At 38.1% G+C, this 23788-nt stretch overlaps 1 protein-coding gene across 4 annotated transcripts in view; it reads left to right on the top strand.

The window, feature by feature from the left end:
* Positions 1 to 23788, top strand: part of sema5ba (sema domain, seven thrombospondin repeats (type 1 and type 1-like), transmembrane domain (TM) and short cytoplasmic domain, (semaphorin) 5Ba) — a 141392-nt gene that overhangs the window by 51228 nt on the left and 66376 nt on the right. For all 4 annotated transcript variants that reach the window (XM_079618762.1, XM_079618761.1, XM_079618760.1 and 1 more), the window contains exon 3: positions 12241 to 12481. In XM_079618762.1, coding sequence (XP_079474888.1) covers positions 12295 to 12481 — 187 coding nt within the window. In that variant the 5' untranslated portion in view covers positions 12241 to 12294. The remainder of the gene's footprint in view (positions 1 to 12240; positions 12482 to 23788) is intronic.

Here is a 23788-nt window from a genome sequence, read left to right as displayed (position 1 = left end):
GGATATGCTTAAAAAAATTCACCTTTTAAAGGAAAGTCATTAGGGTGAGTAAATTACTTTTAAATGAATTTTAAATGAATATTTGAGTCAGCTGTTCCTTTAAAAATAGGTGTAAATTTCAGCAATATCTTTTTAGATTCCTGCAGGCGTTTAATGCATTATGTAAATGATTTTTTGAACGACTTCCAGTACACTCAGGGGAATACAGTCACAATTTTACGGCTAATTTTTGTGGTGGAACTGAAAGGCCGCCCCCTCATCCCACCCAGCGAGTTAGTGTCTCAGTGTGCGTATAAGAAGGGACTATGTTTCCTTGCATCACTGATTCTGTCCTTTTTCCTCATTATTTAATTTCTTTTATTACAGTTTTAGAAATACTAGCTGTCGGAGCTGTGGCCTGGTGGTTGGCACATGAGCTGGCTGTTTACTGATCCCATTCCCCATCTTGTCTAATAGCTTAGTGCCAGCAAAACATCAAGATGACATCACAGTCAAAGGTCATTTGTCAAAAGTGTTGTGTTTTCCATTTCAATTAACTAAAACGCTATATAAAATATTAAGACTTGTTTAAGTGAATATACTGTATCTTGAATTTTTTTTTTTTTTTTTTTTTACATCATTGGGAGATTTAAGTTTTTTTGGATGTGCTTCTCAAGTTAATTTGTTGTTGTATTTTTAGATGTTGTTAGTGGAAAACAAGACACAAATACTAATTAAGAAAATGATTTTTTGCAGTGTTGTAAATGTATACTCCATATGTGAGAGGATTGCTGGAGAGAAGATGCCTTGAAATCTCACCTATCACATTACTCAAGCTTTGAAATCATTGGTTCAGTTCCAGACCTCTTTCAGCCTATTGAATGTTGAACCAATGAATCATCATCTAACATAACATACCTTGAACTACAAAGAGGTGACGTGAGCTCCGCATGCAATCTGATCGTGTCAGTGAGCACTGAGAGTTGAGATGATGTGTAACCCCAGGCTATCTGTGATAGACACATACAGTATTACAGGCTGGCGGGCAATTGGAGAAAGGTGCGTTACTGGATACGGCTGGACCTGGCTAGACTGTGAGGACATAATACAAGCTGACACAAGTTCAGATTGGAGGTTGGCACTTTTGCCGCCTTCTCAGATTGGGTTTGACCACCCACACGGTTCTCCAGCATGGGTAGCCAGAGCGAAAGAGGCCAACATTGATAACATTTTGGGGTATGTAAAGGATTTTTGCAGATTCAGTTATTATGAAAGCTCTGTTTGGTGAGTAGCTTAGCCCACAGTGACATCTCATTGGTCCAAAATCATGCTCCAGCTATATCAAAAATATTATGATATTGTATATTAAATCATATGTTGCGAATAGCTGTGAATTTGTCACAGCTTTTATGTTTTTCAATGTTAATGGACAAATTACTTGTTGCTGGAAACTTTTCGTGTAGCGCCTGAACTTTAGAGTAGCATGTCAACCAGAAACCTGCCGTATAAGAGTTTTTGGAGGCTCATTTGGTGAAAAATGGTCCTAATTTCCCACCCCTCTGAGAGTAAAGATTTCTTTTAGTCTGGAGCTCAGTGTGATTATGTGGGCGAACTTCCCGCTGTAGAGTGGCTACTTTTGTAAATCGAGGTGAATGCTGTGCGTTAGATGGGTTTTGTGATCTAGTGGCCTGCATTTCTGTCTGAAAACTAAAGAGATTGTCACCACAGACTGTGCTAAATCACACTCGTAACCTATTGCACATCAACTGCAGAAGACCTCCTCTGAACAGGCTTGATTAGACCCTTGGGAAGCGATCGGTACCCGTAATTGCCAAACTTAATGTTAATGTACTTCTTTTCTTAATCAACATCTCTCCATGACCCTTCCGCAACTAACAAAACATGCCGAATCACAGTCCATTGTCTCTCTTTCTTTAATATAGTTTGTCACAAACTGATACGATAACTCAAAAGATTAAAGGCTGGCTCTTGCAATCAAGCTGCGCTTTTAATGGAGTTTGTGGTGCACTGAGGACTGTTGAGGTTTCGCTCTTTTCAGGCTCTTTTGAAGTGGCACTTCAGGGGCGAAATGGCTGAGCTGATCACGACCAGCGTCGCTTCGCTGCTTTCCTCAGCTTGTGCAGATTACGCTCTCACTCTGCCAGACACTAGTAGCCCAATTGGCCCTCACCAAATGGAACTGTCTCACAGCTATGACAAATGATGTGTATTGTGTGTATTCGTGTGTGTATGTGACTTCATATCTGGAGCCATGACAACGAAAAAGAGCCACTCTGCTGGATGGTCGAGACCCTTGTTAAAAAACACATCCAGAACTGGGATCGAGCTCTCACGTAAAGTTGCGAACTCTGTGTTCTGCCATTGTTGCAACCTAATTTTGTCGTGCACACATTGACACGCGGCCAACAAGCTTTTGTGCGTTGTTGTTGAAGTACTACTCCTACACACGTAGAAGCTCAGAGATTTCGGTCAAAAAAAGCTGATATGCTCTCAAAACACCTACCTACGCTCTCGACAGTAGCTCGGCTCTTTGTACAAGAATCCCAGATAAGTGTGAAATTGCATCGTTACAGATGCCAACCTGCCCCGAAGGCATGAACACTCTTTCTGATGTGTCCTTTTCAATGAATGGAGCTTTGATACGTTATCAGATACATTCCTGGACACGCCTGAAGTATTGGCCTATCGACTGAGTCTGATTATCCTTTTTGTGCCGTCCGTGAGGCTAGCGAGGAGGACAGCCTCCCGGCGATTTACCGGGCACACTCATGCGTGAGACGAGCGACTTTGCTCTGTGATTGCCGTGACCCACCCCTCACCCTCATACCAAAAGGGTCCTTTATGAAGCTCTTTTCCATTTCGCTCTGAATTCAGTCATTCCTCCATTTAACCGTGTAGACCCCCATTCCCCTGCCTTTAGGGCCCCCTTTGTCCTTCTAATGGCCCTGGTAGGGCATACTGGAGCAGGCATTAAAGAGATTTGGTGTGACTCAGGCTTTGAAGAATTAGACATGCTTAATGTAACCCTGACCGACCTGAGACTAGATCTGGGGCACGGGGTGAGCGGAGCTGTAATATTTGTAGCTGAGCTGATGATTCGTTTTTTCTCTCTCTCTCTTAGAAATGGCACTAAATGGGATTTGACTCAATTGAATCCCAAAGATTTGGCATCACTTTTATAATATCTCAATTGTTAAAATGGGCTAATGCGTTAGTTAACATAAACTAACAATGAGCAATATGTGTTTTACAGAATTTATCAATCTTTGTTAATATTAGTTGATACAAATAAAATTCTTCATTGTTTGTTCATGTTGTGCAGTAACTTATGTTAACAGATACAAGTTTTGATTTTAACATGAAGTTGAAATTAACATGAATAAATATTATTAAATGCCATAGAAGAATTGTTCATTTTTAGTTCATGTTAATTTAGTTCATGTTTTATTGACAATATAATAATAATGAATAATAATAATAATAATTCATTACATTTATATAGCGCTTTTCTTGCCACTCAAATCGCTTTACTTAGAGGGGGGAATCTCCTCAACCGCCACCAATGTGCAGCATTCACCTGGATGATGTGACAGCAGCCATATTGCGCCAGAACGTCCACCACACACCAGCTTACTGGTAGAGAGGAGACCGTGATGAAGCCAATCAGTATATGGGGATGATTAGGAGGCCATGATGGACAGAGGCCAATGGGCAAATTTGGCCAGGATGCCGGGGATACACCCCTACTCGTTTCGAAAGACATCCTAGGATTTTTTGTGACCACAGAGAGTCAGGACCTCGGTTTAACGTCTCATCCGAAGGACGGTGCTCTTTGACAGTAGAGTGTCCCCATCATTATACTGGGGCGTTAGGACCCACACAGACCACAGGGTGAGCGCCCCCTGCTGGCCTCACTAACAACTCTTCCAGCAGCAACCTGGTTTTCTCAGGAGGTCTCGCATCCAGGTACTGGCCAGGCTCAGCCCTGCTTAGCTTCAGTGGGCAACCAGTCTCGGGCTACAGGTTGATATGGCTGCTGGTTAAATAAATATTATTTAACACTTTCACAAACATATTAAGCAGTTAGAGTCTGAATGTGTTTTAATTTGTTTTTCATTTCTCTTCAATTGGACCTCAAAAATGATGTAAGGAGAAAATGACAAGTGTGAAGCACTTACAATTGTATTTGATTTCCCAGAAACCAATTTAATTTGGAGACAATGAGCTGACGGTGTGCCATTTCCTTTGTGAATCTCCTTTTGTATATTTATTCTAATTGAGAAACAGGTGTTTCTTAACCCTCCGCTGCAAATGAGACCTCGCAGGATCTGAGCTGGTGGGTACCTAAATGCTTTGTGCTCTACTGGCTCTCATCAGCATTCCTGCGGTGTCTGAGCTAATGACAAGGTAACCTCGGCATAATGCGCCACCTAAATGACTGATTTCTCTTACATTTAGTATTTATGAGGACTTATGAGTGCACGCAAGATGCTAAACCTGGACAATAGCACAAGTGGTAATCAACTTTGCCTGGAGTAAACATACTCCCTCGGATACCTGGCTTACACCTCTCCCCATCTGTTGTAAATACATTGACTTGAAGTACCTGGCAGTCGTAGGCCGCACTAAAGGCTGGCCCACACTAAACCATTTTTGAATTTCTTATTTAAAAAATTTTTAGGGAAAAAAAAATCATGTTTTGATGACGTTGTGTTATGCTTCAGCTTTTGGTTCGTTCAAGTCAGGTCGCAAAGATCGTATTTACGAGTTGAACGTACACGAATGCCACAACAATTTTTTAAATACAAGTGGGAAGCTGAGGATTTTCTTTAAGCCCCAGTCTTTACGAGTTGGGGCACAGTGAACAACATGGCTGAATACCACAATACTTAAAGGTATTTAGCAGAAATATTGTCAGGCTTTTCTATTTACAGCAATAAATAAGCTAATTGCCTACACAATATAGCATTATAATGTAACAATATAATATGTAACGATAAAGTATACAGTGGCTTCATAAATTAATTAAAAACATAAAAAAGCAAAACACACCTGATGCACATTCCTTGTTCTTCATTTTCTAGAGTAGAGTTTAAGAACCTTGCTGTATTTTTGTGTAATTATTTAAGAGAAAGTACACCGCCATCTGACTCAGACGAAAGTGACTTGAATGCAGCTGCCATTATAAACACGACTTCCCACTTCGTTAATACGAACGCGCCATTGTTTTCTGATTTGGTATTGTTTCATTCCATGTGACAATCTACAGTGTGTGTGTGCTTTGTCTTTAGGGTTCCCCCCACAAAACAGGATTTCTGATTATAAATATTCAACATTTGAGATCGGTGTGTCCCCGACTTTCTTCCAAGCAGATTCAATCACTCTTAACACACATGATTACACCACAGGTAAATCTGATAAAATAATCTGTTGAACCATCAAGATAATCATGACTTTACCTAGGATTGGAGGAAGGGGAGAATTGGGCCCAAAATCGGTCAGATTATCCTGTTGTGTGTGTGAGTGCCTTAAGGCATAGTTGTAGAGTTGTTTAAGATTGCTAAGCAATGTCTCAACCTGACGGATCAATGTAGAATTCGACTAATGTGGATGATGTAATGCAATCATAATGAGTTCATATTCAAATTAATTGTGTTATTGCACTGTTTAGGGGTGTCAAAAATAACACATTTCTGCAATTAATATTTAATAAGTTTAAGTACTGTAGCTGTACTAATGTCCAAGTTAAGATACTCGAGTTAAGTTTAGAATGTAATTAGATTATGGGGAACACTGCTGGTTTATTGCTGCCAAAGCCATATGACATCTAGCCAGAGACACAGCTGGCAGCCCAACAGCCTGTGTAATGTCGAAGACTCTCCTTTTAAGTTTTACTTTTGGAAGGATCGATATTTACTTATTGGATACATTTTTGGAAGTATATGACCCAACTAACCAAGCTTATAACCTGCTCACAGGCCAAGAGATGATGCAATAGAAGCTTTGTGCTGACACGAGGGAAAGTGGAAAGAAAGTAATTCACAAACCTACATTTTTGTTATTTGGGACCAGGAAGGGAATGCTGGATTTCACTAGTCAATGCCTTGCTTGGAGACTTGTTGCATCACAGTGATTTTCCATTCTTTCTCTCATAGACTGATGTCATCCAATTATTTGTCAGTGCACAAGCAAGTTAATGGTGGGAATGATTCTTAGAAAACACAACAATACCAGCAAGATTCATCATATATAATTCAATGTATTAAATTGAGTTGCTCATTGCGCTTAAATAGTCAAATACACACAAAATAGTGCCGGTCTTAGCGAGCATTTACGTAAACACAGTCAGTTATGTTTTAAGTAAAACAGTTGAGAAAGAAAACACACGTGTAACAGTGTAATGGATATGTGTGTGTCAGGTCTTAAAGTTACAGCAGCCTAATATCTGCTGCCAAATTATGATATAACATTACAAATATCTACATGCCAATTTTACCCCAGGGTATCGAAGTCAAAATTGTTGCCAGTGAATTCAATAAAATCAGTAATATTGTGAAATATTACAATTTAAAATAACTGTTTATTTTAATTTATTTAAAATTGAAATTACAGTCTTCAATGTCACATGACCCCTCAGAAATCATTCTGAAATGCCGATTTTGGCCGATTTATTATCAATGTTGAAAACAGTTGTTCTGCTTATTTATTATTTTTAGTTTCACTTGTCTAAGTCATCTCACCTGTAACTCCTTATACTCATGCAACCGTGTTTGACAATATGGTGTTAATGATGTGTTTTTTTATAGGATTTGATGGCGCAATCAGCTCAGTGTTACTACCCAGTGTGCTTGAAGCTGATTATGTTCTGTTGTTCATCTTACTGTCAGATAGACAGCCCAGGAGGAACATGAGAAACTGCTGTTGACATCTTAAAATCTGCTCCCATCTAAGCACCAGGCTCATTGCAATTCCCTCTCGCTGACAGATCTTGATGCCCCCGTCTGACATCGCTGTCATTTGATGAGGTGTTAAATGAAGAAGTGGAGCTCATTAAGAGAGATTGTGTTTGCTCTTTGACTATATCTGCTTCCTTGTCTCATAAAGGCCTTGACTGTAAGGGGGTGAACAGACCTGTGCAGTCGTTCACAATTTTCCGCCGGCATTACAGACTTCTTTATTAGTTGGGTTTGTTTCCATGGAAATATGCTAGGGCTTGGGTAGCCTTCTGGGCGCATGTTATCCTGGCTGATCTGGGCGCTATTGACAGAAGCACTGCATGTGCATTCATTAGTCTAATCAAGGGAAGTTCCTTAAGCCAAGTGCACACGGCCCATGGATAATTGACCGTCCACTCAGACTGTCCACTACTCCTGTGAAACCAGCGAAGTGTCCCAGATGGGAATTTTATTTTCTCACACTCTAAAATAGCTAGACAGACATAAAGTGCAATGGGCCATTTTGCAACTATGCCGGAGGGAAAGAGTCTTGAGTGCTTTCTTTGGCTTGATCTTTCTTCTACCACTTTGGTAAGCGCACCGCATTCGTAAGCACTGCCAGCTCGCCCCACTCTCCAAGGCCAGTTTAGAAGTGGCACCAGCTGTTTTGAGCCTTAATTTGTTAGTGTGGGTGGTGCTTGTGCATGGGCACTTCTGTGTAGATCCTTAACGCCTTCGCTATTTGGCATTGGGACTAATTAGCTAACAGCTGTTGAATCACTGTTGGGATGCAAGTTGTTAACAACTGCTTTTGAACTTTACATGTGCTTGCTTGTGTAAATTTGCTTTTTATCTGTTGATTTTCTTTTTTTACCCAAGCTCGTCTCTTGGGCTTAATGCAGCTGGTTCAGACTGACCTCTTTTCCATCACAGCAGCACTTCAACATCAGCAGAAACCTGCTCATTAGAGCGCACATGCCCAACAAAAAATTTCAGATCCCAAACCAAAATGGTGTACATGGCATTCTGGAAAATTTTGGATTCTGTTTAAATCAGAATGCACTTTTTCTAATTTATGATAATGGAATAGTAGTGAGTATTTTATTGCTTTCTCTTCAATCTGTTATTTAGAAATAATATTATCCATCCTTCTTCTTTATTACCTCACTGAATAACGCAAATAGGCATCATTGATGTCACGTCAAACCCCAAGCACGTTTAAACAACATAAACATTTTTCAGTTAGCCATATTTCCAGGTTCCATAAATTTCCAAAAAAGATGTAGTGATTGGCCAGACCAATATGTATGTCAATGACAAAGTGAATTCCATTTGAAACACTTTTTTTAATATATAAATATTGTGAATAATAAGTTATATTAGTTATATTATTTTATGTAAGTTAAAATAAGTAAAAATATCAATATTAATTCTTTAAGAATACGTAATTTTTTTTTGTAATATTAATCAAATATATTTGATAATTAAAAAAAATTATCTACTGTATGTCTCATCAAATAAAATGATTGGTGATTTATCTGCCCTATGGAAATCTATGTCAGCAATGAAAAACCCACAGTGGTTCACCACTAATCTACTGTACATATAAAATAAAATTATTTTTTTGAAACATTAAGAACTTATTGAGGATCATTATTTTCAGAGATCTTGTTCTCACTACAACTAAAAATTAAGCAGAAGGTATTTTGTTTTGTTAACTTGTTTAGTACTTACTGTTGTGAGGGAAGCTGTAGGGGGTGAGTGCCTTTTTCTTTAATACTGTTTATGTCCCTGTTTTTGGTATAGCGAGGGAGTTGAGGGAAGTTTATGTTGTTTATTTCTTTTTGTTTAATCTTTCTTAGGTTAGTTAGGACTCCTCCTAAATTTAGGTAGTGGGCTGTTTTGTTTGTTATTTTGGGCCTTGCTCTCCCCTGAGCCATTGCTCCCTAGTTACCTATGTTTTGTCTTTACTTTGGTATTGGTTTTGTAAATAAAATCCTTTCTTTATTACATATCATCTGGTGTTGTCTTCACTCTGGGACAGAGGATTGAAGTGTGTTCTCGCCTTTTCTCTTTTTTCGTTAATTTTACGTTTTCTTTCCTTTTGTTACCTCCCCTTCCGACCCCTAGATGGTTAGGGAACGTAACAAGTGGGATTTTTTGGGAATTGAGGAAATAGTAAGTGTACAAAAGGTTAATTCTAAAAATGGTAAATTTTTTAAAATTCATGTTAGTTAATTAAGTTAATTTCATCCTAATTAATAAATGTTATCTGTCTTATTAAATGTAATTATTTTAACGCCCACATTGGTCGGCCAATAATCTACATAGCAAATCAAATTATTTTATTTCAAAATATGTGAAATTCACTAAGGATGATTGTTTATGATATTTCCCTCTTTTCTGTGTATACACATTTTAAATATTAGCATAAGGTCAAGTATTAATTTTCCCCATCAAAGTTTCTGGACTGGTTTTCATTTCTCCTGCTTACTAAATAGGCAACAACACTTTTTACACATGAGCCAATACACCCACCCAGCCATCAATTATTACATAACCTCTAATAAGCAGTCTTGCACTTGAAGTGCATACAGTATGCAAAGAGGATGTGTGCTTTTCTGTAGCATTCGCATTCTTGATCATTGCCTTTGCACTTGCACTTATGCTCTGCTAACATTTTCATTTCTTAATTCAGCTTGACAAGTCAACAAAAATTGTGATCACTCTCTGTTGTGATCGTTTTAAATCTAGATATGGTTAGTGTTGTGAATAGCCCTGTCTCATACAGACGGTTGACTGTAAAGCAACTAGGAAGCCATGTTCATTTGCCTAATTAGTTACCCGCTGTTGCGAGAGGTATAATTGAGAAGGCATCATTGTAATTTGCAACATAACCAAGCTAATAATTTGTTATTGATTGCCTCATCATCAAACGGTGAAACTGTAAATTAGCCCCGGGTGCATCTTGGTAAATTGCATGGATTCGCTCTTGTTTTTAAAACACTCAAATAATATTACATGGCACAAGATTAACTTTGGCCCTGCATGAAAGATGGTGATATGCTGCTGGCTTCTTTGTGGCTATAAACTCCATATATCATGTCTTCACTGAAACAGCATTAATGTCGGAGGTGCACAACTTTTAACAGCATTTGTCCACAGAATAAAACAATTCTGGTGTGCTGATGTCTCTGAAAGGCTTTTTAACTAGTTTAGCCAGCAAGTTTTAGTAGGGTCAATGTTTTGCTGGTTAGTCTAGTTAGCCCCTGCTGGTAAATGCTGTAACTACAAAGCACCTTTCAGCCATTCAATAGTTGCTGTGAAGATTAAGTAAAACTTTTTTACTAAGTATCAACATATGGCAAATATTTAAATATAAAATATACATTTAAATCCCAATTTTTTATGTAAAACATGTTAAACACCGATCCGCGGTGTCGACCACTAATAGGAGGAGCTGAAAGTGAGATTGTTAGTTGTGAAAGTGAAATAAATGATAGTTGTGAAATAAATGGGTATAGTTTGAATTCACTTTTCATCTCTTCTGAATTTGCGACCATATCAGGAAAATTGGGCTTATTTTTTTGCTAATGGGTTCCTTAAGGATACTAGATTCCAGCTAAGGACAATGTGGGAGTTCAATTAAAGCTTTGTTTCCTAGGCCAATAGGTTTGCTCGCTGAAGTGTGACACATTATGATTTGAGCAGAAAGCATATAACGTGTGGAAGGAGATTGACGGGCAGCTGCTTGCGGAGAGCGCAGCGATTGAGATAACTGCTCGGTGTTGTAATATGACTGCACTGGGGCTGCTCTGAATAGAGATGGAGATGTCATGCCTCACCTCTAATAAGATCAGCCGTGATATTAAAACTCCTCCGTATATATGAAGGAGACGGAAGTGCCTCGGTACTTAAGGGGTTTTATGCTGATCAAGCTGGGCTACCACTTACTGCCAGAAACTTTTAACAACTACACCCACCACTTCTGCTTCCTACCCCAGTTCCACTCTACCAGCCATCACAGGTCAATTTAGCTGTTTTTTGATCCTCCATATTTTGTTACCGTAATTGTTGTGATTTTTACCGTAATTGTTGTGAGGCTGAAAGGTCTACCTTGCTACTTTTCAAGTGCTAGATAACTTTGTAAGAGTTTGTTGTGGGGTCCAATGTAGTTGTTTTTCCAGGTGCCGTTGTACACAGCCAGGAACAGCACAAGTTCTGAACTTCTGGCTTATTAGTTACTGCTTGTGATGATGAACCATGTAGAATTCTGGATAAGAATTTTTGAAGTTCAATTTCTATTATGACCTCTTGTGCTGGGGACAATTTTGAGTTTTGGATGTAAAAAACAAACAAACATCTAACCCTGGTCTATTTTTAGGGTTCACACGCATCCTTAAAAAGGTTTTAGATTTTTAGGTTTTAGATTTTTTAAATTTAAGGCCATACAAAGTCTTAACGTCTAATATTTACTTATGAAAAGTCTTAAATCTTAGATACCAAATTGACTTAGACATATCTAAATGCTTTCCAAATTAAAACGATTTAATTAGCGTACATTTATTATTCTTTCTTTGTGGATTTGCTTGTTTACATGACAATTCGCGGCAGTATATTAGGTCTGTCTCCTGCACGCGAAACAAGAGAGAAGAAGAAAATGGCTAATGTCAGATCAATTGTAAGTTCATTCTTTATGTGCGTAGGGGTGTGCGATTATGTATTGTTTATGATGATATTGTAATTATTGTTTTAATGATGTGCGAGGCTGAGGCACTGCGAGCTGACATTGCATTTGACTCGTGCTTTCACTGCGTGAATATGTGTGCAGTTAGGCTATAAGTATATGTCCTCAAATGAGTTTTCGTCTTATATTTGTATCATATTATGTTGTTATACTACAATATCACACGAGCAAGAGTGCCATTTTCCCATGCACAATTGCAAATGTGATATTTAATTTATACAACAGTTAAATTATGTTAATTTCTATTTTTTTAAAAAAATTAGTTTATGGGACTACATATACTACATGTTTATCGTGATAATGACTCCTTTACCACTTTCTGTTCATAGAGATTCAAATACATTTTCTTTCCCCCTCTCTCTCTCATTGTCTTTTTCTCAAAGTCAACAAAACTTTATTGACGCAATCATAATGAAGTGAAATTTTGCCAAACTATTCGACTCACTTTATAGTAAACGTGTGTGAACTGCATAAAATGAAAACTTTAAAGAAGGTGCAAGAAATGAAACCAAAAGAAGTGGTATATTTACAAGGATTCTTTGTCTCCTCTCTGAACAGGTGCGTTCCAGAGGCCCGCCTTGGCAGCTAGAGGAGAGGTCGGCCTCCGTCAACATGACAGTGTTGCCACGGTACGTGGCTTCCCTGGCTGTGCCCGGCCTTATCCTCTGTTTCATCACTCTTCCATTTCCTGCTATACTATCCCAGAGGCCCCCTCTCCCCACAGAGCCCTCCCCCACCCCAGCACCCCACACAAGGCCAGAGTGTACCCGCCTAGAGCACCCCATCGTCTCTATTCAAGGTGAGCATTGATGTCTCTTGCAGTACATGTATTCTCACTCCTGGGATATTACAGCAATATTTCAGTTATCTCTTGGTATCTCTTGCAGTATTTGTCAGTAGTGTTGGGAAGCTACTTTTGAAATTCTAGCTTGCCGAACTAAAAGTTAATCTAAAGTTGTTGAAAGTATCAATGTTAAAATATGTTCTTCTATCACGTCTTTGTAGAGACAGTTTAAGTGTGCCATTTGTTGGTAGAAGTGTAAGAAGCATTTCTCAGTGGAGATATCTAAACATTGCTTTGTTTGTTTGGTTATCCAACCAGCCCAGCTTAGCAACGTAGTATGAGTTTGGGGCGAGGCTTTTTGTTTTTCTGACCAATGGGGGGGAGTTTTCAGGAAACCAGTTTGAAAACATTTTACAATTCCAATTGGTGATGCTAACTTACATGCTTCACCTTTAAACCTCATTCAAGGTACTATTTTAAAAAGTACTTTGCTACACTACAAGCTACTAACACAAAGTAGCAGTAACACTTTAGAATACTATTCCACCATTAATTAATAACTACAGGAACAAAGGAGTATTGCAATATTAACATTCTAGTTTTTAATGTTAACTAACAAGAAACTTTGATTAACGATTATTAGTAAGTAAAAGCACTCAGTTGACTAGTAGCTTATTGTGGCGAGCAGGATGAGGTCGAGGGACTTGAGAGAGATACGAGACTGGTGCGTCGCGCAGGTGTCGTTCATCATTAATCACGCCACCGGTCTCGCGCCGCTCTCTCACATCCATCTACGTAACTACAATTTTTTTCATATATCCCGGAGGACTACTAAGAACTACTACATACAGGTTCATAATTAAGGCCCCACTATACTCATGGCAAAGTTATTTTTTGTTCTTCACTTAGGGGTAAAATTAAGTTTGAAATACATGAGCAGCGGTAAACTGTTAGCAAACATCTGACGCCACCTACACTGCTGAGAGCGGCGTTTAGATGAATAAGTGAATATGTGTTGCGTGCTTTCCTCTCAATTACACAATAAACAGACAACAAAATTGAGAAAACAGCAAGCATTTTTTAATAAACCATAATAAATGCATCTGATCATAGCAACGTGGAGTTGTTTGCACAAGTTCAATTCAGTGCAATTCAGCACCTTAGGAAAGTCACGTCACGTTTATTTATTTAGCACTTTATACAATAATCTTAAAAGCAAGCAGCTTTTCCGTGTTACACATGAGAAACAGTGTCAGTGTCTCATTTAATCAGAAGTACAACTTTATTTTCTACTGTAAAGCAGCTCTCCTTTGTTTATGTTTTCACTTGCGAACATCTGACCTTGACGGACTGAACAGGATAAATTAACTAAAAGAGATTTCGACGTGAAAGAAGGCGAAGCCTCCATGCACACCTACCTATTACCTAATCGCCACGGACAAATGGTACTACAAAGGTGTTTACCAACCCTAGCGAACTTTTCCGGAAGGTTGGCAAGCTATTTCGAACTCCAAAAATGAAACTTTGTTGGAAATGACATCACATCTGCTAGTTCTTCGATTTCGCTTGAAGTATATTGGGGCCTTTAATGCGAGTAATGTATAATTAATTCTAAAGTAAAGATCATGGTAACCCACTAGTAATGACTTTTTATGACTTACTAATTCCTTCTCATTCGTAATCAGCAATCTTAAATTGTTCCAAAGTAACTAACTACATTGAATTATTTAAGGCTGCAGTTTCTTTTAAAACTTTTCAGATTCTGCTTGGCATAATTAACAAAACATTCTTAAAGCTGACAATGCTTCCATCACTAAACGAGTTTAAGTTTCTTTTAACAGATTATGTGTTTTCTCCTTTGGTAAATTGATGTTGTGATCCTTGATTGTGTTTTTATGTGTATCTGTATGTTTATGTTATTGTAGCTGCTTCCTTGGCCAGGTCACTCTTGTAAAAGAGATTTTAATCTCAATGAGTTTTTAACCTGCTTAAAAAAAAAGAATGAATGAAGATGAAAAAGATTATAATATTTATGTGGCATAAAAACAATCAGTTTTTAAATGAATGAACTCAATAGGCTGAATTGTATTTTACCAACGGTACATACAGAAAGACAGTCCCAAGAACTGGAAAAGCTATTTTTGAAAATAGCTGCTACTGTCATATTACAGGAAAATATATTTAGTTGTATGGCTAAACATTGGCAGTCTTTTTGTTGGCTAACCCATGCCTGAAGGTGCGGCACATAAGGTAGCTTGCACATCATTTTAGGGAGTGTGCATACCTTTATAAAGCATAGCTTTAATTGCCAATAATCACAGCAATGATTAATCTTTTGTTGCAAGATGTGGCCAGGCATGTTCACCACCATTATACTCAATTTTCTGACAAAGTCCAAGTGTTTGGGAATGTAGTGCCCAGCCTAGTTGTTTTCCTACTGTCCCTGTGTATTAGACAGGCTCAGATCTAAATTTTTTTGTTCCATTTATCTTATTCATTGGGTTTTCCACACATTTCAGACAGTGATAGAGCATGCTGAAGATAGCAAGAGATAAACGTCTTTCATATGGTCAAGATTCCTATCCTCCAATGTCCTAGCACACAACGAAAACAGAATGTGCAGACATACCTTGATATCGCTTACAAAATCTTTTCCATACCCATGGAACAAAGGTGTTTTCTACTCCAAGAACATATTTACTTAGACGACAGAGTGTGTTCGTAGTGAATGTAATCTGTTGACGATCGTCTTGGCCATGGGGTGGGAGCAGCGTGCTTTTTGACTCGCTGAGGAACATGACAAAGATTGCAGAGTAATGCCTCATGGGAAACAAAAGGAATTGATGACCGGGGGGCTCTATTTAATATATGAAACCTGCTTGGACATTAAGGCTGCCATGGCTCATATAGACATCGCCTATGGCCATTTCCATTTATTGCTTCCGAAAAAACTCAGGCTGCATTTTGATTTGTCATTTTATGCTTTGCTATTAAAGCAACAAGATATTTTGTTTCTTTTCATAGTGTTAAAGTAGGACTGGAATTACAAACGGCCTTGTTATAAAACGCTGCAATTTGTAAACAAGCAGTAAATCGTAAAGCCGGATAAGCAAGGATCTTTTTTGTTTTTCTGTCGTTCTCGTTTTGTACATATCTATTTTTTTAATGGTATTCTATTCCCTTCCGTCATTTTAGCTTCCAAAGCAAAGGCATTGTGGTATGCATAGCATTCATCATAAGAGCTGCTGAACAATTAGCTTTGCATTGTAAGGCAGCACACCTCGAAATCCCTCTTTATGTGTTCTCAATGGCATGGAAGTCCCATAGCACACCTTAATGCTTTCTTTTATGCTGAAGCAGTGGTATGGAAGTCCTGGTACAATGGAAGTGTTGGCTGAACTTGAGATTAGGCTCTTTGATGGATGAACGTTTTTTTTTTTTTAATTGACGCCTTCTGGCGGCTGCTCGATGGAGTCACCTGAGGCGCATTGGGGGCCTCTATCTCTGATCTCTGACAAGGTCTGTAGATTCACACATGCCTTTGAACTATTCTAAGCCATGGAAATGATACTCTTAAGATGATTTAGCATGGTAGAGCATGACCGCCATGGTTGGTCCCATTCTCTTGGCTAAACCGTTCCGGGGCTCATGATATGGGTTTAGCAACCTTTAGAAGTATACTTTAGTTTACACTGCAAACTATGACTTCTTAATGAGTTTGTATGTTTTTTTTTTTGTTTTTTTTTAAATGGTTTAAAATTCCTTGAAACGAGATACATTTAGTTGAAGACTTTTTTAAAGAGAATGTGTCTGAGTGTTTTGCACTGTTTTTAGTTTTTCTACTTGGTTTAAGTACAAGTAAATAAGTTAAAAACAAGAAAAACATCTGCCAGTTCAGTAACACTAATGCCTGGTTTCACAGACAAGGTTTAAGCTTAGTCCCAGACTAAAATTCATGTTTGAGCTGTTTTAACTGAAAGCAACTTGCACTGGCATATATAAAAATGTCAGTGCCATTGATTTGTCTCAAGATTCACACCAGTAATGTTTTTTTTTTTTTGTAAGGCACGTTTATAAAAGCTACTAAAATGTCCAAATTTAACTAAGGCCTAATACTGGCTTAATCTAAACCCTGTCTGTGAAACCAGGCCTAAATATATTTATATTTATGATATACAGTATTTTAAAACAAGTCTTAATATCTTATGCAGTGTTGCTTCTCAAGTAAATTTCTCAAGTACATTTTTATTTAAAAATTTTTAGATATTTTAACTGAAAAATTTGACAAAATACTTTGCATTTTAGGCTTGTTTTTCATTGCAAAAAAAGCTAGAAACCAGGAAAGTAGTGTAAGATAAGGCTGTGTATTTAAACATTTAATGTGTAATATATTCAATTATTTTGTTGTCTCTTGAGGTCCACTGATAATGCTAGTAAAATCACACCAAAACCTTTGTGTGTGGTTGTACCATTCAATTCTCTGTGTAATTCTGTGTTTCAGAATAATATATCCTACTTCCTCCATATTATTTCACCACGACTGGCTGGTCCAAGTTGACGACCACCGATTAGGCATCATTGATGTGCAAATGCAGGCAGTCATGTGTTAATGCATTCATCTGACTTCAGAAAGTTGTGGAAGTTCGGAAAGAGACGTTTCTGCAGTTTCCTTTCAATAGATGGCCTGTGTGGCCTGGAAAAGTTTTCAGTTTTGAAATTCCGAGTATGTTTACATTGAACCTTGTACATTGAATCACATATCTTTTTTTTTCATGGTATGACTGCCACTTTAAGAAACTCAAGTGTGTGGTTATATAATACCATATCGAAGGCAACCTGATACTTATTCCCTTTCAGAGAAAATCCGTATTTTTTCCCTCGCATGTAATACGTGATACAATCCCCTCTAAAATCATGGCAAGCATATCTATAAACCAGCAGCAGCAGTAGCATGCTGGTACTACAAGAAATCTCAGTTTTAGATATCTGGGGACATCATTTGGATGGATTTTTTTGTGTGGGTGTGTGTCTTTGTGTTTTTTTCTTCTTCTACACCACGATAAGCTTGCACAATAACACCTGCATGCCTACTAGTCTATCTACAAGGATATCAACATATCACTGCAAACACATGCATACAGAGTTGAGAAATTTCATGCTTCTGAAAGTCTGGAGACTTATTCAACAAACATCCGCTAAAACGCATGCAATATTTCAGCAATAACCTGGGCTGTATCCCATCCAGTGTAACAGCTACAAAATGTGCTGAAATAGTAAATCACTGTAAGTTTTTTAATTAATTGTCATTATTTTCAGCATTGTGTATTTTGTATATTTTTTTTTATTAAACTCTAAGAACTTATTACAATAATTGTTAATTATTGTAATTTTCAAGTAAATGTAGGTATAACAACATTGTGTACAGAATAAAAAATAGGTATTCTAAATAGATACATTTTAAGGTTTGCTAAAGACATTTAATAATGTCATTACAGTTTTTTTCAGTCGCTAACAAGCGTTTGTCCAGCCAGTTGTCACATTTTCAAAACTCTAAACACAATTAGCACAGCATCGGTCTTTTGTGGCCATACCATTCACACATTTCATGTCGTTTTCAAACAATATACAGTCAGTGAGCACATTTCCATAATGCTTACATTTTCTTAACAGACAAGCTATACCTCCCAACAAAACTATGGATTGTTTTTGTAGTATTTACGAATGTTAACACACAACATCCCACAATAGCAAAAACAATATTCCAAACATTAGATACAGTATAAAAACCTCTGCATCTGCAATGATCAGTTTAAAAACAATATATCTCAGCTGATAATAAACAAACAATTGAATAATTGACACAGAGCTGATTTATGTTGGGTAAATTGTGCCAACCACAGCTGATTCCAGTCTGGCTTAGACTGGCTTAGAGTGGCAGGGGTTATATTTTTCTATTACATTGACAGTTATACAGTAAAAGGAGGAGAAGGGAGAAGAGCAGGCCCAGTGAGAGATGCAGTGAGCCAGTGGACCCTATAATACCGAGCGCATCCTTGCCTTTCTCAATGATCTCCACCAGCGCCTGGGTCCAGAGTAGCGCCTGGTTCTCATGAAAAGATGAGGACCTTTGTAAGTACCTGGGACAATGTGGCTTTCCATCATTCACAAGCAATAACAACATGGTTTGAAGTCCACCCAAGACTGGTAAGTCTCTTCCTTCCACCGTATTCACCTTTCCTCAACCCCATAGAGGAGTTCTTTTCTGCATGGAGGTGGACGGTTTATGACCATCAGCCACATGACCAGATGTCCCTCCTTGAAGCCATGGATGCTGGTGCAGGGACATCACAGTTCATGATTGCATCGCCTTGGATAATATCAGATGTGATGTTGATGAAAACATGTGGCCTAACCCCGAAGATCGCAGAGATTAGATACAGTAATTTTGTGCTTTTTTAGTACAAAAAAAAAGTTGGGTTTTTTGGGGTTCAGAATGCTCTTGTGTATTTCATGGATATTTCTTTCACTGTAAGCAATACTGTAAAACTTTTTCTGTTCTATCAAACCGTGTTTCTACTGTACCTCCTGTAGTAAACAGTAAAGGATTTGCTTTTACTGGAATGCTTTTGAATGTGAACATTACTACATGTGGACATACAGTTCCCAACCAAGAAACATAAAAGTCTATGCAGTTTTTGTAATGTCAAGAATAGCCAGTATTTTGAAACCTGGTGTACTTTGATTGACTGCATGTACATTGCGAAGTGAAAACAAGTGTTATTCTTTGACAGAATAATTTCATTTTGAGTCAGATTTCCAGTGTTTTGGTAAAGTTAGTGAGTGCAGAGAAAGATGTGTTCTATTTTGAAATGAAAAGTTAGTATATATTTAACAAAATGTGTTTTTGAGAAGAAAATTATCCATTTGGCCAATTGTGTTTTGTAGGTGTGAGTCTGTGTTAAGAGTTTAGAAAAAGTATCTGAAGTATGGTTAAGCGCTTGTTAGCGATTGAAAAAAACTGTAAATTCATATTTTTTACAGATTAACTTATAGTGAGCATTAGATGACAAAGGTCATATAAATGTAGAAGAACTAAAACAGTACCTACGGACACAGTTTATTATTAAGGGCTGTTCGCACAAAAAAAACTTTTTTTTTGCATCCCACTGCGCTGCTGCTTTATTATTTTTGCTATGTAAAAATGCGCTAGACAACTGTCTTTGACCATTGTGTTTACATCTCACATCTTTTGCAGAATATTGTGCATGACATAATGGTGCTGCCCTTAAAATGCACCACACAAGGTTTAAAAAAAGTTACACTTAAAAAAAACATTTCTCTAGACCTTGTTTTTTTTTTTTCTTGTTTTTTTCTTCAAATCTGTATCTTGTATTTTTGAACACAAAACCGTGCTCTTTTTCTGAATTTAGCCTATTGTTGTATAAACCCAACATCTATAGTTTCCAGATTTGGATCTCGGTCCTTTATTGGCCATGTAGACATTGACAACAGCACGATTTAAGAGCTAATGTTGGGTATGGTGTGTCCTTGCATGTCCAATACCAAGAACCTAATGCAAAGTCCCAACCTGTTAGGCTGGAATTACAGTAATCTGTCCCGAGAGAAGTGGTGCCACAGAGCCATTGTCTACCTTCCACTCACCCAGCCATTGTAATTGTCTTGAGATTGTTCGTCTCGTCTGTAGAACATGTTCAGAAACCAATTTCTAATAGGTAATAGTGCTGTTGTTTAACCGCCGGCCCCATTTAAGGGGACCTTGAGAAGAAGAAAAAAACAATGTTGTTCTTTAACTTCAGGCCCTTACTGCTGCCTCCCTCCACCTAATAGGTCCTTGTTTTCAGAGGCACTGATGCCTGAACTGTGTCCTGTCATGTTGTTGGGCCCTTTGTCACCACGGACACAGAAAGTACAGGATGTTGTCGGTGTTCACAAGTGAGCCTAGCCTTGGGGTTCAGTTGGAACGCAAGGTTTACGTTTGCTAACTGTAAATGAAATGTAAACTTGGTTAGTGGTTTGAACTGATAGCACGCAGTAGCCCTTATCTGCTCGCCCTTTCCTATCCTTTGTGTATGTTTACGTGTTATGCTTCAATGGCCATTTGAAATTGCCAGCTCAGGTTTCTCTCATTGGCTTTGTGAAAGGTGCTCTTTCAGATCTTTGCCTGAGTTGAACCGGCCCTCGATTTACGGCCTCACCCCCAGAGTGCCCTTGCCCCCGTCTGTCCTCTCTTGTTGTGCCGTGGCGTTTCTTGGGGCCCTCATTGTCTTCCTATTTTTATAATCAGAGTGCAGTCTGCGTAAGAGGATTTCGATATCTGTGGCTCTCTCTGCTCAAGCAGTAACAACAGGGGATGCAACAGCAGGAAAATCACACGGCAGGCATAGGGAAGGAGACCAGAAGACAAAACAAAAGCAAATTCGGACTGTGCTCAGATAAGCTCCGGCCTGCATCTTCTGATAAGATTCTCTGAGCTCAAATGAGAGATGGGCCAGTCTTTTGAGCGAAGAGATGCAAAGTATGGACTAGATGACTGTCTCTCTCACAGGACAGACTAGAGCTTACATGTTGTGCTTTGTGAACCCATCTGCTTTACAGAAGAGTTTGGCCTACAGCAGTCAATGCTGATCCATATTCACTTTCTCATATTGATTCGAGAGAGGACTGGTTCTCTTACGGTATTTGATTACTTGTTTATTTTGGAAAGTATTCCTCGTTGATGACTCTCTTTTTTTTAGCCTCACACTGCATAAAATATTCCCAAATCTACTCCCTAACCACATTTCAGATATTATAGTTTAATAGTTTTTGTATTTAGTATTTAGCTTAAAGCAATGAACTCAGCAAACATAGATGGAAATTATGCTTTATCTATCATGATTAAAAAGAAACATAATAGGGCAATGTTAAAAATCCATGATCTTGCTGTTTGTGGATTAGCATTAATGGCTTTTCATTTGCATAGTGTTGTAGTTTTGTGATCCTTGTTTGAATATTTTAATCATCTACATTTGTTTATGTGCATAGATGCGTGTCACTTCTGATTACTGAACTAAACTTTTTACTTAGAGGGGGGAAAGTGCATTTAGAATATTTGTAAAAAAAATTACGTTTACAGGATTTTTGAACGTTATGACATCATAAAGTCAGCTTTTTTTCTTTTTAATTTCTTTAGTAATTGCTTGTATTATAGTTGTGTTTGTGACGATCATAGCGAATATTCGTTGTTCTGTTTTGAATGTCCTACATTGTGTATGTTAACATATTGATAACTATCCAGGTATGCTTATTCTAAAAACCTGATTGTCAAAGAAAACAAAGATGTTTACATGAGATTTGAAATGAGCAGGGTTTTAACTCGCATATAAACTCCTTGAGTGGCATTCTAGTATTTTCTCAGAGCAAAATTGGAGAAAGATGGGCAAAAAATCCATGTAGATTTTACATGATACAGTCATTCTATTATGTTGTTTTGATCAGATGAAGTTCAGAAACTATTCAATGTGTTTCCTTGTTTCCTTGACCATACACGTTGTCAGATTGTTAAGCGTACGATTGTGCATGTGAACTCTGTGACTGCTGAAAGTTTGGTGTATTTCTGTAGAATCTGAACTCCCGTTATTCGTAGTTCTACCATAGACTGTAAAAAAATAGAGTTCTACACATCCTCCCTTGTTCATTTATTCAATATTTTGGCAAATTTGATTATGCCTTCAGCTACCAATAAGAGTACACACAGCCCTGTTTAAATCCATATTTAACCCCCCTCCCCAATAGCAAAAAAAAAAAAAGTCTGCAGTTTCCATCTGGGCCTGTTATTAGCTAGCATTTGTGTGATTTGTAGCATAACAACAGCAGTCTTGCAATCAATACCTGCAGCAGCGCGGCCAAAATCACCACTTCTGTCTTCCTCTCTGCGTGGAGCATTAAGAACCAGTCAGTTGTAAATCTCCGAGAACAAAAAAACATAATGATTATGATTTATGTCCTCGGGAGCGTTTTGGATGCAGACTGTTGAACCTGTTCTTGTCCCTCGGATTTGCTGGCTAACGCATTAATCTCTTCCACTGCGTGTTTGGTGAGGAAAATGCAATAATCGTCCATCAACCCTTTTCTGGCCCTGCCCTCATATTTATCCCTTTTTATTGCATATGGATTGCTGGACGCCAGGCAGACTTGATGATGTGTGGAAGCTATCCGTGCATATAAAACCACAGTTTATATAAAACTCACCGAGGCTTAGAAGTCCATTAGAAAGGGCACTTTACGATCACAACTTCTGTAAGCAAAATAAAAACAAACATTCAGATAACCTCAATCTGGTGGTGGTGGACACACATTTTCTTAAGAAACCACTAAGAAGGGGAGTTAGAGCTGTTTATGTTATGATGGTTTTGTGGATAAAGTATTTGAGCCCTGGAGGACACAGCTGAATAGCTGAGTCTGTTTGTTTGCTTTTGCAAAGATTTTGTTCATGCTGCGCCTGACGTTTAACTCTGGTGTGGTTTGAACTAACTCAGGTGACTCCGAGGTTATCAGGACAATCCCTCAACCTGCACAATCTATGCGGTTTGCAGTGCACCTGTTTTATGCTTTGTTTATGAAGCATTCACACTCATTTCATGCCCCGCAGGACCTGGCTAAAACTGGAATAGGTATTCATGGTGGTCCTACTGTAGCAAGTCTATTCTGTTTTTTTGTTTGTTTATTGTTTTTCTGGTTTGTTGCTGGTCTAACTGGCAGAAAATGCTGGTCAACTAGTTTGGTTTTTCTTATGAAGCTCATTGACGAAGGTTAGCTGGTTGCGCTATAATGAGCGCATTTTCTGGAGAGACCCGATTATATGAACAGATTGATTTTAGGCTTTTTTTCACATATAACATTCATCATTTCACACATCAGTTGTGGAAGCTCAAGCTTCTGTTTTTGTTCGCTGATCAATGTTTATATGTGAATAAAAGCCTAAATTAAATGTTTATCATATAAAGCGATCGAGTCTCTTCAGAAAAATTGTGACTACACCGCTCAATTCATATGGATTAGTTTTAAGATCTCTTTATTAACTTTTTGCGTCAAAGTGGTAATTGCATAACTTGAGTAGCTGTCAATGGAGGGACAGAAAGATATCAGATTTAATCAAAAAGATCTTCACTTGTGTTCCGAAGATGAACAAAAGACTTGCGGGTTTGGAACGATATGAGTCATAAGACTTTTCAGTTTTATGGATGTTGACATCTTTGATATTACTTTGGTCACTGTCGCTATGGTTAGTGGTAAGAGAATATGAGCTTGATTCCCGTTTAT

The sequence above is a fragment of the Phoxinus phoxinus genome, assembly GCF_949152265.1.
Source record: "Phoxinus phoxinus genome assembly, chromosome: 7".
Classification (NCBI taxonomy): Eukaryota; Metazoa; Chordata; class Actinopteri; order Cypriniformes; family Leuciscidae; genus Phoxinus; species Phoxinus phoxinus.
This window is presented reverse-complemented; position numbering and strand designations above follow the sequence as displayed.